Source organism: Artemia franciscana, chromosome 12 (genome assembly GCF_032884065.1).
Source record: "Artemia franciscana chromosome 12, ASM3288406v1, whole genome shotgun sequence".
Lineage (NCBI taxonomy): Eukaryota > Metazoa > Arthropoda > Branchiopoda > Anostraca > Artemiidae > Artemia > Artemia franciscana.
Window position 1 is genome coordinate 39,013,551 of NC_088874.1, and position 16,351 is coordinate 39,029,901.

At 34.3% G+C, this 16,351-nt stretch overlaps 1 protein-coding gene across 3 annotated transcripts in view; it reads right to left on the bottom strand.

Annotated features, from left to right (window-relative positions):
* Positions 1–16,351, bottom strand: part of LOC136034093 (vacuolar protein sorting-associated protein 18 homolog) — a 120,198-nt gene that overhangs the window by 15,599 nt on the left and 88,248 nt on the right. For all 3 annotated transcript variants that reach the window (XM_065715220.1, XM_065715219.1, XM_065715221.1), the window contains 3 exons: positions 13,162–13,297; positions 8,164–8,391; positions 3,480–3,631 (listed from right to left, as the gene is read on the bottom strand). In XM_065715220.1, coding sequence (XP_065571292.1) covers positions 3,480–3,631; positions 8,164–8,391; positions 13,162–13,297 — 516 coding nt within the window. The remainder of the gene's footprint in view (positions 1–3,479; positions 3,632–8,163; positions 8,392–13,161; positions 13,298–16,351) is intronic.

Genomic DNA, 16,351 nt, shown 5'->3' on the forward strand with positions numbered 1-16,351 from the left:
GTATAATTTGAAAATAACACAACTATACGAGCGATAAAACATATATACCACAACCATAACTCAACTAACGAAAGAACTGCTAAGAGATAACACAACTATAAAGCGAAAACAGGTGAAAACTAACGGGAAAATAAACGAACTAAGAGGTGGAAGGGGCCCAGAGAAAAAATATAATCCTTTTCGAATTTTGAGCCTAACTTCCGCAAAGGAGTAATAATGTCAGAAGCCCCGAAATACCGAATTATTTTCTTTCAAACGGAACGACCCGGCTCAATAATAAACGAAACTCTAAATAATAGAATTTTGATGCTAAAATATACATCGAAAGAATCGGATTTTCCTGCTGATTTTAAATATATAAGTTTCATAAAATTTGGTCTTTGTCATCAAAAGTTACGAGCCTGAGAAAATTTGTCTTATTTTAGAAAATAGGGGAAAACACCCCCTAAAAGTCACACAATCTTAACGAAAGTCACACCATCGCATTCGGCGTATCAGAGAACCCTATAGAAAAATTTTCAAACTCCTATCTACAAAAATGTGGAATTTCGTATTTTTTGCCAGAAGACAAATCACGGGTGCGTGTTTATTTGTTTGTTTGTTTTTTTTTCTTTTCCCCAGGGGTCATCGTGTCAACCAAGTGATCCTAGAATGTTGCAAGAGGGCTCATTCTAAGGGAAATAAAAAGTTCCAGTGCCCTTTTTAAGTGACCAAAAAATTGGAGGGCACCTAGGCCCCCTCCCACGCTCATTTTTTCTCCAAAGTCAACAGATCAAAATTTTGAGATAGCCATTTTGTTCCGCATAGTCAAAAACCAAAATAACTATGTCTTTGGGAATGACTTACTCCCCCACAGTCCCTGGGGGAGGGGCTGCAAGTTACAAACTTCGACCAGTGTTTACATATAATAATGGTTATTGGGAAGTGTACAGTCGTTTTCAGGGGATTTTTTTTTTTTGGTTTTGGGGGTAGGGTTGAGGAGAGGGGGCTATGTGGGAGGATCTTTCCCTGGAGAAATATGTCATGGGGGAACAGAAATTCAATGAAAAGGGCGCAGGATTTTCTAAAATTACTATAAAAAAAAACAATAAAAAAATAAACAAAGAAGTGTTTTCCATTGAAAGCAAGGAGTAGCATTGAAACTTAAAACGAACAGATATTATTACGCATATGAGGGGTTCTAAAAATACTTTAGCATAAAGAGCGAGGTATTCAGGAGGAGATAAATACCTCACTCTTTATGCTAAAGTATTTTTAGTAATTTCAACTATTTATTCTAAAACTCTTTCTGATTCAGGGGTCATTCTTAAAGAATCGGCACAAAACTTACGATTTAGTGTAAAGAGCGAGGGACTAACGAGGGCACAAACTCCCTCATGTACATAATAAAAATTTAAGAATATAAAAGTTTGTTACGTAAGTTAATTCTTAAGTTACGTATATTTTTTACTAATAAAAACGTTCGTTAAAAATTAAAATATTATAGTTGCCTTTTTGAGTAACCAAAAATTTGCATGGCAACTAGGCCTCCTTTCCCATCCCTTATTTCTCAAAATCGTCTGATCAGAACTAAGAGAAAGTCATTTAGCCAAAAAAAGAATTAAAATGTAAATTTCATTTTAATAATTTATGAGTGGAGAGCCAAAATCAAACATGCATTAATTCAAAAACTTTCAGAAATTACATAAAAAAACTAGTTTTTCTAACTGAAAGTAAGGAGCGACATTAAAATTTAAAACGAACAGAAATTACTCCGTATATGAAATGGGTTGTCCCCTCCGCAATCCCTCGCTCTTTACGCTAAAGCTTTTAATTTTTTTAAAAAGTAAAATTGTGGCAAAGAGTCTAACTTTAGCGTAAAGAGCGAGGGATTGCGGAGGGGACAACCCATTTCATATACGGAGTAATTTCTGTTCGTTTTAAGTTTTAATGTCGCTCCTTACTTTCAGTTAGAAAAACTAGTTTTTTTATGCAATAAGCGATAGGAGTCGCCAAGAAAAGCGAATTAATCACCAAGAATAATTCACTAGTGCATAATAATTATTGTTTAAGTTATTATTTCTAAATTCCTATCAATTTATTCTTAATTTTTACGAATTAAAATTAACTTAACATATCTCGAACCTGGAAATTGTTTTATCTTAGTGTGATCCACCAGAATGATTCCCTAATACAAAATAATTACTATTTTCGTTATTTTTTTTTAGTTTCATTCAATCTATTTTTAATGTTGCTTACGGATTTACATTAATTAAATAAATTATTAATTTGGCAAAATTTTACCCTAATGTGATTACTCACAATAATACAATTGTGTGCAATAATTTTCATTTAAATTACGTTGTCTAAATTTCTCTCAATTTGTTTTTAATCCTTTTACAAAGTTGAACTAATTACACAAACCATGAATCTACAAAAATTTTATCCTAGTGCATCGACCAGATTAATTCACAAAAACAAAATAATTATTGTTTTATAATTATAAATAGTAATTATATTTATTTATATTAAAAAATAATAATTAGTTATTTTGTAAAATTTTCTCTCAGCTTATTTTCGCTTTTTTTTATACAGATTTAGATTAATTACAAAATCACAAAACTGTCAAAATTTTTACCTTGTCTAAAGTAAACGTTTTGAACCTCAATTAATTTTTAATTTTTATAGATTAAAATTAATTTAACAAATCATGAACCTGGAATTTTTTTTACCTTATTGCAATCGCCCAAAATAATTCACTAGTACAAAATAATTGTCGTTTTATTGATTTTTTCTAATTGCCTTTTAATTTTCTACAGATTTAGATTAATTAAGGACATTATTAATTTGGCAAAATGTTACCCTAGTGTGATTATTCACAATAATTCAATTGTGTGCAATTATTGTCATTTTCTCAATTTGTTTTTGATCTTTTACGAAGTAGAATCAATTATGCAAATCACGAATCTAGCAAAAATTTGTCATAGTGCCCAGCACCCAGAATAATTCATACAAACAAAATAATTACTGTTTAAGTTATTTTGTCGAATTTACTCTCGAATATTTTCATTTTTTTTACAGATTTAGATTAATTACACAAATTACAAATTTGTCAAAATTTTTACTTTGTCTAAATTCCTCTAAATTTATTCTTTTTTTTTTACAGATTAGAATTAATTTAACAAATCTTGAACTTGGAATTTTTTTTTACCTTAGTGCTATTAGCCAAAATAATTCACTAGTACAAAGTAATTATTGTTTTATTTATTTTTTCTAATTGCCTTTCAATTTACTTTTAATTGTTAAAGATTTAGATTAATTAAGAAAATATTTGGCGAAACTTCACCCCAGTGTGATTACTCACAATAATTCAATTATGCGCAATTATTGTCATTTTCTCAATTTGTTTTTGATCTTTTTACAAAGTCGAATAATTCTTTTTCAACTTTTCTTTGTCATGGCTGGCCATTTCGGCTTAAGATCTTTCAAGCGAAACATACCTGTAAAGAACTACAAAGAGCTCCACGGAAAAGATCTATTGTTGTGAAGTCAGGGAAAAACGGCAGTACTTCTTCTAGTTTGAGTTGTTCGCAGCTTTGAAGCATTTGTAACGCCCGTGATATGTCATTTTCTTCCTCTATTATATGACGCGCTAGAAATGGTAGAAAAACTTAGGATGAGCAATATATTCCGAAAAGCGTTGGAATGATACTGACTTATAAAGAAAATAATCAGGAAAACGAATAAACAGGGAAAATCCTTTAGAACAATCCTTATAATAATTAATAATTAATAATAATTTATTTGTTACCCGCTTGTTTTGACAAATTAAGCGGAGTAAAAACATTAAGGAAAGAAAAACGAAATAACACAAACAATACAATTAATACAGTCTAATCAAAGGGTGGTAAGGGCCCAAGCGTTTACAGGCCTCAGCACCTAATCTAGCATAGAGTTTTTTATAAACGAAAATAATATCAGTGGCACAAAACTTTCTGATAATCTTCTGATTTCTATAAGAACGCGGCAGATACAATAAACATTTACAATAACGAAAATACATAACTCTTATGCCCTGCAAATCTTGATTATTAAACAACGGGCGCAAACCGGAAAGAAACAATATAGAATGATCGCAATATGTAGAATAAAGTCTGGATAAAGCCTTTCGTGAAAATCTGCCTCGGTTCGGGACAATTTTCGCGTACCCTTTTTTAAGTTTACTTTTAATATCATTTAGCCCACAGGATCGAAAAGCCGATAAAGATGAACAAATATTAATACCAAGCCACCGAATCGAAGAAACGAGCTTAACTGAAAAATAACCACAATCAAGATCACTACTTTGATGCTTAGCATTAAAAACTAAATATTCACATTTTTCAGTATTAAGTTTGAGGCCGATTTCCTCAAAAGACTTAGAAACAAGCTGGGTCGATTTAATTAGGCTAGATTTAGTGCGGCTGATCAAAAGTAAATCATCTGCATATGCAATGTACGAAAGATTAGTTAGGCCTAAAAAACATGATGGATTAATACGTGGCAAAACAGAATAAAGACAAGCATTAAAAAGATAAGGGGATAAGACTCCTCCTTGCCTAAGACCAGAACGGATGGGGATATTACCAACGTAGGTGTCACCTGACTTGAGTCGAACATATGAATTAGCATACCAAAAACGAAGAGTTGATATAATAGACACATTTGCACCAAGTTGGATTAAAGAGTACCAAAGTTGGCTATGACAAATTGAATCAAAAGCTTTTGAAACATCGAGTGCACAAAAATGAACCTCAAAACCATTTTTATGCGCTTCAAGTAATAGCGAAACTATAGCACGATGAGCATGTTGGCATCCTATATACGGCTTAAAGCCAAACTGATTAGACATATAATCTACATTAGACAGGAGATCAGGGAGCAAAACATATTCAAATACTTTACTTAAAGTACAAGCAACCGTAATAGGCCTATACGAAGCGCAACTAGTTGGGTCCTTACCGCGTTTCAAAATTGACGTAATGTTACCAACTAAAAAAGAATCAGGGACTAAAGAAGAGCATAAACACATCTGAAAAAGTAACTGCAAGTGATAAACTAATTCCTCCGAATCGGTGTTGAGGTGAAAAGCACTGATCCCGTCTATATCATAAGATTTCGATTTAAGTCTCTCTACACTTCTTTTGACACGGTCAACACTAACGGGAGGTACATGACCTTGAATGATTTTGTTAGGCAACAGATTAGAACAGAGCTTGGCAAAACGAAAATGAACCGCATATATCACTGTATCGAAAATGTTACTATAATGATTGATCCATGATACATTAGGGATTCGGTCAGCCGTAGGCGATCTATCAAACTTGGCGACATTGATCACTTTTTTCCACTGGCTAGGAGACTTAGGAAATTCAGCACCATTGTACCTAATTTTTCGAAGATAGCGTTTAAAATCAAGTTTTGTTTTTTGTTTAATATCGAAAACATTACCCCTTAAGGGGCGGCCGCAAGCTATCCAAATTTTTATAATGACAGCAGACTAATTAATCAAACAGTTCGTGGTAACGAACTGTAGTAAGGAGCGACCCGGCTCAATAGTAAACGAAACTAAAAAAAATGGAATTTTATACCAATAGCTACATCAAAAGAATTGCATTTTAATGCTGATTTTGAATATATAAGTTTCATCAAGTTTAGTTTTTCATCAAGTCAAGTTTTTCATCAAAATTTGCCTTATTTTAGAAAATAGGGGAAAACAACCCCTAAAAGTCATAAAATCTTAACAAAAATCACACCATCAGATTCAGCGTATCAGAGAACCCTATTGTAGAAGTTTCAAGCCACTATCAACAAAAATGAGGAATTTTGTATTTTTCGCCAGAATGCAGATCACGGATGCGTGTTTATTTGTTTGTTTGTTTTTATTTCCCAGGGGTGATCGCATCGATCCGGTGGTCCTAGAATGTTGCGAGAGGGCTCATTCTAACGGAAATGAAAAGTTCTAGTGCCCTTTTTAAGTGACCAAAAAAATTGAAGGTAAACTAGGCCCCCTCCCACGCTAAATATTTTCCCAAAGTCAACGGATCAAAATTCTGAGATAGCCATTTTATTCAGCGTAATCGAAAAACCTTATAACTATGTCTTTGGGGACCACTTAACTCCCCCACAGTCCCCGTGGGAGGAGCTACAAGTTACAAGCTTTGACAAGTGCTTGCACATAGTAATGGTTATTGGGAAATTGGGAAGGGTACAGACGTTTTCAGGGAATTTTTTTGTTGGGGGGAGGGGTTGAAGAGGAGAATATGTTGGGGGAACTTTCCATCAAGAAATTTGTCATGGGGAAGAAAATTACCATGAAGGGAGCGCAGGACTTTCTAGCATTATAAAAAAAAACACAATGAAAAAATAAATATGAAAAAGTTTTTTCAACTGGAAGTAAGGAGCAGCATTAAGACTTAAAACGAACAGAAATTACTACGCATATGAGGGGCTCACCTCCTCCTAACACTTCGCTCTTTACGCTAAAGTATTTTTAGTAATTTCAACTATTTATTCTACGGCTTTTGTGATTCAGGGTCATTCTAAATGAATTAGGACAAAATTTAAGCTTTAGTGTAAAGAGCGAGGTACGAGGGGGTGAACCCCCTCATATATGTAATAAAACATGAGAATACAAAAGTTCGTTACGTAAGCTAATTTATCAGTTACGTATATCTTTTACTGATAAAAACATTCGTAAAAAATTAAAAGTTCTAGTTTCCTTTTAAAGTTAAAAAATCGGAGGGCAACTAGGCTTCCTCCCCCACTACTTTTTTTTCTCAAAATCATTCGATTAAAACTATGAGAAAGCCGTTTAGCAAAAAAAAAAAAAAAAAAAAAAAAAAAAAAAAAAAAAAAAAAAAAAAAAAAAAAAAAAAAAAAAAAAAAAAAAAATGCAAATTTGGTTTTAAGTATTCCTCTGCGGAGAGCCAAGATCAAAACAAGCATTGATTTAAAAACGTTCAGAAATCAAATAAAAAACAAAACAAGTTTTTCTAACTGAAGTAAGGAGCGACATTAATACTTAAAACGAACATACATTACTTCGTGTATGAAAGGGGCTGCTTCCTCATCAACGTCCTGCTCTTTACGCTAAAGTTCAGAAAATCATCAGAAAAGAAGGCAAAGAAGGCAAATACCTTTTATAGCCGCTCTTTCTCTTTGGAAGGTTTAAAACTAAGTAAATTAGGCTGGGAGGATATTATAAGAACTACAAGTAGTAAGATTAGACTGTGGTACCTTATGTAAATGACAAGGCAAGGGGCAACTCCTTTGTGGCATTTACAGGTGCAATAGTGGCGAGTGGAGGCTATCAGATGCCTTTATTAAGGGGGGTGGTTGAAAATCGTAAAGGAGCAAAAAATTATGATCCAAATAAAAAACTAGGTTCTTTACATAAATGGCAAGGAAAGGGGACAGTCCTTTATGGTATACATCGAAACAGTCGTAGTGGTTGGGGCCTAAAATGACCTGAAGATTACACCGAGGGTCATAATTAAAAAGCACCATAAGTTAAAAATTATTGGATTTGCTTAGGGTAAGTATCCCTTAAACTAATGAGGTTGAGGTTGATCACCATCCCCCCTTTTAAATGCAGGTTGGTTCGTTCTCATATGCATGAGAAGCGTACGTACAGACAATCTTAGCGTATACAGACAATCCACCCGCTTCCTAAAGCCTTATGTATGTGTATTGTTTCGTTGTATTCATTCAGATGCCCTTAAGTTCATAAACAATAGTGACAGAATAGTTAACTACAAAAAAGAGAGAAAAAAAGGAACACATTTTCTGATTGAAAGATACGTCTGTAGGTATCTTAGAGGTATCTTAGAGGGGCCTCAGTACATTAATGTAAAGCTCACAAGTGCTTAGATTTCAGACACGGGAGGAGTGGGGTATTCAGCACACCATTATCCCGGGGTACCTTTAAAAATTGTGCAGATTTGTGCCGAAATAAAGCGATTTAGTCAAATTTTACCGTGTATTTTCGTAATTCTCATGGGAAGAAGGTCTCCTCATAGCTAGTAGCTTCTAAAAATTTGTCCATTGAGGGCACTCTCCATTTCCCAGTTAACAGGATGGTGGCCTAATGTGATAAGATGAGACGAGATGTGTGGCCGAATATGAAAATTAGTTAAAACTTACCGATCTTAAGCCAAAGGCGTTTCCTCATCACATCGTCATCAACGACTTGATTAGCGGTTTCTTTTGCAAGATCAATAGCATTTATCGATAGAGCTTTTTCAACTGATTCTTCGTATCGTTCAAGAAGTCGGTAAAGCCAAATCAATGATCGATCTTGAGCTGGCCCTCCAGCTAGGCAAATACGGAGCGCCGTTTGAAGACAATATGGTATCTCAGATGGATCATTCCCTACAAAATATCCATACTCATAATTATAAAATGAGATTTAAGTAAATATAACACAAAAATATCTTGCATGTTGCTAGGCATGGCTAAACATAAACGTTCACAGTATATAAATCACTAAAATTTAAAATAGGTGATGTGGACTTAGCAAATGACCTACTTTTCACTTTTTTCTTTGTTACTGATAAAACTACTTGTATGTATCATGAGAAACCTGTAACATATCATGATTTTGAGCCCTTTCCTGAAAGACAATGTCTATTATTTGACCTATATGCTCCTAATATCGTCACCTTCTATGTAGGTTAGACACAGACTCTCAGCTGTGCAAGTGTATAACTTCCAAATGTATTATGCGCAACACCAAGGCGGTAGGTATTTACATTTTGATCAGCAACACTACCAACTTCTTCAAGGTATGTTCTAGTTTATTTTTTATGCACGCAACAGTTAAAATACCAAGGGCATCAAAACTAAACTTTTCTCGCCCTCCGGACTCACCTTAAGTCAATTTATACCTAGAGAGTACGATTTTCTATGATTTTTCTCTTGGCTGTTTCAAAATTACATTTTTAGGGAGTGCCATAGTTTTGTCAGTGTTGCCAGGTTGAACTCTTAAAATAAACAACAAAGCTACTTCATTAAATTTGGCGACGTTTTATATTAGCAAAATTCAAACATTAACAACCTACTGATTCCCAAAATATTCTTCACCTCCAGAGGAAAATTACAATCTTCCAAGCTATATTAGCTACAAGCTATTTTAGTTCATTATGTTTTAGCTTTTTTCGTTTACGTCTCCATTAACCACCTAATTGCATACTGATGTCTTTTCGTTAAAATTGAATTCCTGATTGTTTCTAATTTCTTAATATATTTAAGCTTGTACTAATTTCCACTTCACCAGTCTAACCAATCAGACACATGACTTTTTCACTGCCCTTGGCTCTAACCATATCTTTTAAGAGAAAGTTCAACAGTTGCTCACTGAGGATAGCCTCTGACAAATTCCTGCTCAGTCTGGCATTATTAGTCTATATAAAAATCACTGCCAAAACGTGTCCTAGTGAACATTTACTTGCTTAAAATTGACGCATAAGCACGTGCGCAAGGAAGTACAGAAATTTCGATCTGCGCCATTCAGATTTAAAATCCATACCATAAAAAAAATCCTCTACGGAATCATTAATTCAAACATTTAATAGTTTTTTGTTTTTTTTTGGCAAATCTGTCATATAAAATGCTGCATATATTAATATTGATTTGGTCACTTGTACATTTGATTTTTTTCTCAAAATATAGCGAGTGACTCTTGGCTAGAGTCAGTAAGTAGTTATAGTTTAGATACCAGGAGAACTAAGCCGACGAGATACAGTCGCATTAATATTGCTTGCGAGGTCTACCTACGATGGGAAACTTCTCGAAAGACATTTACGTATATCAAATTAGGGATCAAAGACAAAACTTGAGACTGGGGAAGTATTTGACTATAGAGAATAATTGGAATAGGTACCCTTTTTATTTTACGAACCATATGTGCAGGCACACCCATATGTGCCTGTACATATGGATATGCAGGCAGACTATTTTAAATACTAACAAAAATAAGGAAACAAACACTTTCAATACCCAAAGCATTAAAAAGAAAATCCTATCAGTTACCTACAAAAATTGAATTTTTAATGCTATTCATGAAAGCATGGAGTGGTAATAACTGCAACAACTTTACAACTGTCAAGTTGCCATTGTAAAGATTTAACATTTTATAACGATATAATTTTTCCACGGAGAGGGAACTTTCCAGGGATTGAACTTGTCACAAGAAATTAAAATTAAATTAAAAAAACCAGTTTTTTTTTAAATGAAAGTGAGGAGCAACATTAAAACTTGAAACGAACAGAAATTACTCCGTATATGAAAGGGACTTCTCCTCCTCAACGTCTCGCTCTTTACGCTGAAGTTTGACTCTTTCTCTTAACTCTACTTTTTAATACAGTAAGAAACTTTAGCGTATAGAAAACTTCAGACAAAACTTGAGACCGGGGAAGTATTTGACTATAGAGAATAATTGGAATACGTACCCCTTTTATTTTACGAACCATATGTGCAGGCGAACCCATATGTGCCTGAACTGAACATGTGGATATACAGGCAGACTATTTTAAATAATAACAAAAATAAGGAAACAAACACTTTCAACACCCAAAGCATTAAAAAGAAAATCCTACCAGTTACCCAGTAAAGAGCGGGGCGTTTTGGAGGAAAAGTCCCTTTCATATACGGAGTAATTTCTGTTCGTTTTAAGTTTTAATGTTGCTTCTTACTTTCATTTTTTTTAAAAATGTTTTTTTATTAATTTAATTTCTGGACATTTTTGAATTAATGCATGTTTTGATCTTGGCTCTTCGCACATAAATAATTAAAACGACATTTGCATATTAATTAATTGCAATTAATCGGAAGATTTTGAGAAAAAAGGAGCAAGGGAGGAAGCCTAGTTACCCTCAAATTTTTTGATTACTTAAAAAGGCAACTAGAACTTTTAATTTTTTACGAACGTTTTCATTGGTAAAAGATATACGTAACTTACGAATTAACTCATGTAACGAAATTCTATATTCGTATGTTTTTATTGCGTATATGAGGGGGTTCAACCCTCGTCGATACCTCGCTCTTTACATTAAAGCTTAAATTTTGTCCCAGTTCCTTAAGAATGACCTCTGAATCACAAAGGCCGTAGAATAAATAGTTGAAATTACTAAAAATACTTTAGCGTAAAGAGTGAGGTTTTACGAGGAGGTAAACCCTTCATATGCGTAATAATTTTTGTTCGTTTTAAGTTTTAATGCCGCTCCTTACTTTCAGTAGAAAAAACTTTTCATATTTATTTTTTTATTTTTTTTTCAAATAATGCTAGAAAATCCTGCGCCCCCTTCATTGGTATTCTCTTCCCCCATGAGAAGTTCCTTCATGGAAATATTCTCCAACGTAAACCCCCCAAATCTCCCCCCTAAACAAAAAAAATTCCCCTGAAAACGTCTGTACACTTCCCAGTAACCATTACTATATGTAAACACAGGTCAAAGTTTGTAACTTGCAGCCATACCCACGGGGACTGCGGGGGAGTAAGTCGTCCCTAAGACTTAGTTATTACGTTTTTCGACTGTGGTGAATAAAATAGCTATCTCAAAATTTTGATCCGGTGACTTTTGGGAAAAAATGAGCGTGGGAGGGGGCCTAGGTGCCCTCCTATTTTTTGATCACTTAAAAGGGGCACTAGAGCTTTTAATTTCCGTCAGAATGAGCCCTCTCGCGACATTCCAGGACCACTCAGTCGATACGATCACCCCTGGGAAAAAACCAAACAAACAAACAAAAAAAAAAAAAAAAAAAAATGCGAAATTCCACATTTTTGTAGACAGGAGCTTGAAACTTCTACAATAAGGTTCGCTGATACACTGAATCTGATGGTGTGATTTTTGTTAAGATTGTATGACTTTTAGGGGGTGTTTCCCCCTATTTTCTAAAATGAGGCAAATTTTCCCAGACTCGTAACTTTTGACGGGTGAGACTGATCTTAATGAAACTTATATATTTAAAATCAGCATTAAAATGCGATTCTTTTGATGTAGCTATTGGTATCAAAATTCCATTTTTTAGAGTTTCGGTTACTATTGAGCCGGGTCGCTCCTTACTACAGTTCGTTACCTCGAACGTTACCAACTACACCTCGGAGGATCGAGGGCCTACGATGGTCCGACTTCGTCAGCAATGAGATGCTTCTACAGCTCACAAAGTCAGTCTTGGTTTTCGACTCAAGCAGCCGAGCGAACCTTACGATGGTTCGGGCAACTGCTGCGAATGCCACCACATCTACCCGCAAAGATGATCTACGACTTTGACCCTATCAAAGTCAGTTGGAAGCGACCTTGCGGCCGACCGAAGAAACGTTGGTCCGACAGTCTGTCCGAGTTCTTGACGATGGCAAACATCAGACATGGCGAAGAGCAAATACTCACCATGGACCGAAGTGGATGGAGGAGACAGACGTTACTCTCTACGCCGAGCAGCGCCCGGCAGGAGACTTAAGTCAAGTCAACAAATTATAGTTTTTTTCCAAATTATTGGGGAACAACTCCCTGCCCCCCTCAACGACGCCACTGGATTTGAAATATTTTAATCCTATTTGCTAAAATATATTAAGGACGTAAGGATAGGTCATCAAGACTTTTTCCAATTTCAAATATAAGGCCAGTAAAAGACTAACAATTTTGGTAAATAGTTCTCAAGGCCAAAAAGCCCTTTACAGGAGCTGAAAGACCATGTTTCCATTGTTTCTGACTTTACCATTAAAACAAAAAATTCTAAAAGCAACATATATAACTAATATTATAAATAATATTTATTGAAAATCCATATTGCAAATTGTGGTGAGTTCAGAGATAATGCTAAAAGAGCACTTCAGCTAGTAAACGAATACAAAACATACTATAGTATTCAAGCTATAATAATGAAATATCTAAATTCAGAACAGGATCTATAATTGCCCCCCCCCCCCCGTCAATAGCTTTTATTCGATTTGAAGCTTTTTTTCTGAAATTTGAATAAATGTATTAACAGGTTAAGGAGAGGTCAGCTAGACTTTTCCCAACTTGAAATTGAAATTAAATACCAGTGGTAAATAGATGTAGAGGCCAAATAACAGTTTACACATGCTGAGAGACTCTGTTTCATTGTTTCTGAATTTATCATAGAAATAATAATTTCCATTACCTTGCTCTTGTAAGTAGACTAAAACCTTTTCAGGGGATTCCTTTACCAGAAGAGAAAGAAGAAAATGATGAATAGCTGGATCTCTGACATCGAGTTTCTTTATACAGTGCTCTAAATATCGAACGACGAAACCAGCCTATAAAGAAGTACAGAAATGCTCCTTTGCAAAATCAAATACCTTAGTAATTAATTAGACAATTAAATAATTAAGTACGAACTAATCAGCTAATTCAGTCGTGATAAAACAAATTGACTAATGTTGAACATAATAAGCATTTGTCTGTATTATTAAATATTCATAAGAATTGTTCAAACCTCATAGTATTTTTAATTTTGAAATGTAAAAGTATTGAAATTTGACCACTTGAAAATGATTGAAAACCCTTGAAATTTTGTGTACAATTCAACAATATTCATACGTAACAAAAGATGTGAAAAACAATGTTTTCTTGATTGATTTTTTAACAGCAAAATCCACTAAATATTACTGTCTTTCCCCTAAAAAAAATTCTCAACTTAACAAAATAACATACAAATGATACGTAAAGTTTTGGTAGACTTTTTGACTAAATGACCTCTTCTCAGCATAATATTTATAGATATGCATACATAATTAGTCAGAGGTGATAGGCTTGAGATTGCTTGTGTAGAAGGTTGTGGATAGAATAGAATCGCCAAGGATGGAAAACCATGTAGTGACGAAGATGGGCCCAGGATTGAACAGCATCTTCATTCAGCTTGAGGTCCCAGAGACCTCCTGCTCTCCGGTCCTAAGCTTGCTTAAGCACTTTGTGCAGACTTGAGAAGATATGCTAGTCTCTGACTTGCACTGGTGGGATTTTGTTGCCTCTCCTGAGGCCATAATGATTTCAATGATTTATATAATACGAAATTGCGGCTTGGAACATTACAAGGTTAAAAAACAACTTTTCGACAATTATTGACATTTTGACTTTTGACATTTGACGGTGTATTGACATTTTTACTGACAATATCTGAAGTTTTGAATTAGACTTGATAGGATATTCAGAAACTCATCTCAGGAGTAGGAAACATGAAGTGAGGTGGCATAGAATAACTACTTTTATGTTATCCTTTATTTGAAGCGAATAAGTCATAGATTTGTAATTCTAAGCATATCTTCTGGTTTTCATTCTATCCCATATTGGCCTTTTTTGATATTATTGCTTTACTTAAGTATATCTAACATTTTGTAGCGCGTAAGCAATTTACAGCTTTGAGTATATTTTTATACCATCAAACATTCCTTTCAGTTGCATTAATTTTTTTATCCTGTATTAAACCAGATAGGTGCCGGGTATTAGGGAGCTACCTCCAAAATCCCAATCCCCAATCCAACCAAAATCCCCTTATTATTCCATACAACCTGATAACAGCCGTCACGGCCGAGTGGTTGGCGCGCTAAAATTGAAGCCCTGGACAGAAGTTTGTCCTGGTGTCACTGGTTATTTGGTTTAGAACGGGGGTCAGTGCCGTGACTCTGCAAGTTCACCCGATTCAGCTCTGAATGGGTATCAGGAGAAATCTGTGGAAGGAAAACAGGACCCTGTGCGAAAGCACAGGGTGGCTTGCCCCAAAACCCCATTGCACTTCCTAGCCGAGGGGTCAATAAACGGATATCAGCACCGCCGGTAGGGACTGTCAAGTCCAGTGCCGTATTATTCACTTTTTTCTACATGTTAATCTGAATATTAGCGAAAAACTATCTGTTATGAGAGGTTTGTTATAATTTAGACAAAGCACCAGTCCCTCTGCTAATTTAGCAGAGAGGTAAGGATTATTTATCGTGTTCCTTCATTTTCATTAGTATTATTTTCTGCCTCCACTTAGCAGTTCAAATTATTTTTTGTGTGTTCAATATTCTGTTTCCTTTTTCTTTTCTTTACGTATATGTGAGTGTTTCTCTAGTTTTGTGCTAGATAAATCCATTTCTCAATGTATTTTTGAATTGGAGGAGAGAGGGAGAGATATCACAATTAATATTCCACCTGTTTTGGCCCTTAAAATTATGTCCCTCTACTCTTATAAGCAGTGTAAAGGAGGAATGACAAAAGCCTTTTGAAGGCATACTACAACATCGTGAAGTTACAGAAAATATTGAAAAATTATATGAATAATTTTGAAATAAAGGAAGACTTATTTAGCGGGAATGAGCTAGAAAATGTATTCGTATCTAATAGGTGCCCAAAGGAGCCTGTACTTTTAAATGAAGAGCCACTTCCAGAGAAAATTTCACTTTCAATATGACATACCAGTCGAAAATCCCACAGCGGCATAGCTAGATTGTTTTCGCTTGACAAAATTTTACTGTCTTCTGTAAGCATTTAGCTAAAATAAATACGCTAAAGCTTTAAAATGACATAATCATTTTTGCAACAAACTACTCAGTTAAGTGTAAGTTTCTTGAACTTATAGCACGTTGTATTTGCGTTATTTTCTTTCTGAGAGAACAAAAAACTAAATATGATCAATTTGAACTCTTCATAAAATTTGAGACCTTCAACTGCATGTGCAACTAACAATTGGCAGTGAAAAATATGGCTATTTCCGGCATTATAAACTTAAATTATATAAAATTAATAATATAATAATTTAGCTATATAATTTATATTATATAACTTATATAATATATATATATATATATTAATAAGTTTAAATGAAGAACCACTTCCAGAGAAAATTTCACTTTCAATATGGCATACCAGTCGAAAATCCCACAGCGGCATTGCTAGATCGTTTTGGCTTGACGAAATTTTACCATCTTCTGTAAACATTTAGCTAAAATAAATGCGCCAAAGCTTTAAAATGACATAATCATTTTTGCAACAAACTACTCGGGTAAGTGTAATTTTCTTGAACTTATTGCACGTTGTATTTACGTCATTTTCTTTTTGAGAGAATAAAAAACTAAATATGATCAATTTGAACTCTTCGTAAAATTTGAGACCTTCAACTGCATGTACAACTAACAATTGGCAGCGAAAAATATGATTATTTCTGGAATTATAACGTGAATCGGTACATTTTAACTTATTTATTTATTTTTTTTAATTAGTCGGCTGTAGATTCCAGTATTGCAACGAGAATCAAACCACAACAGCGATAGTAGGCTTCTTGATCATACGGCATGTAATATGTGTTTAGGCAATTCTTTTTGTGAAAAAAACAA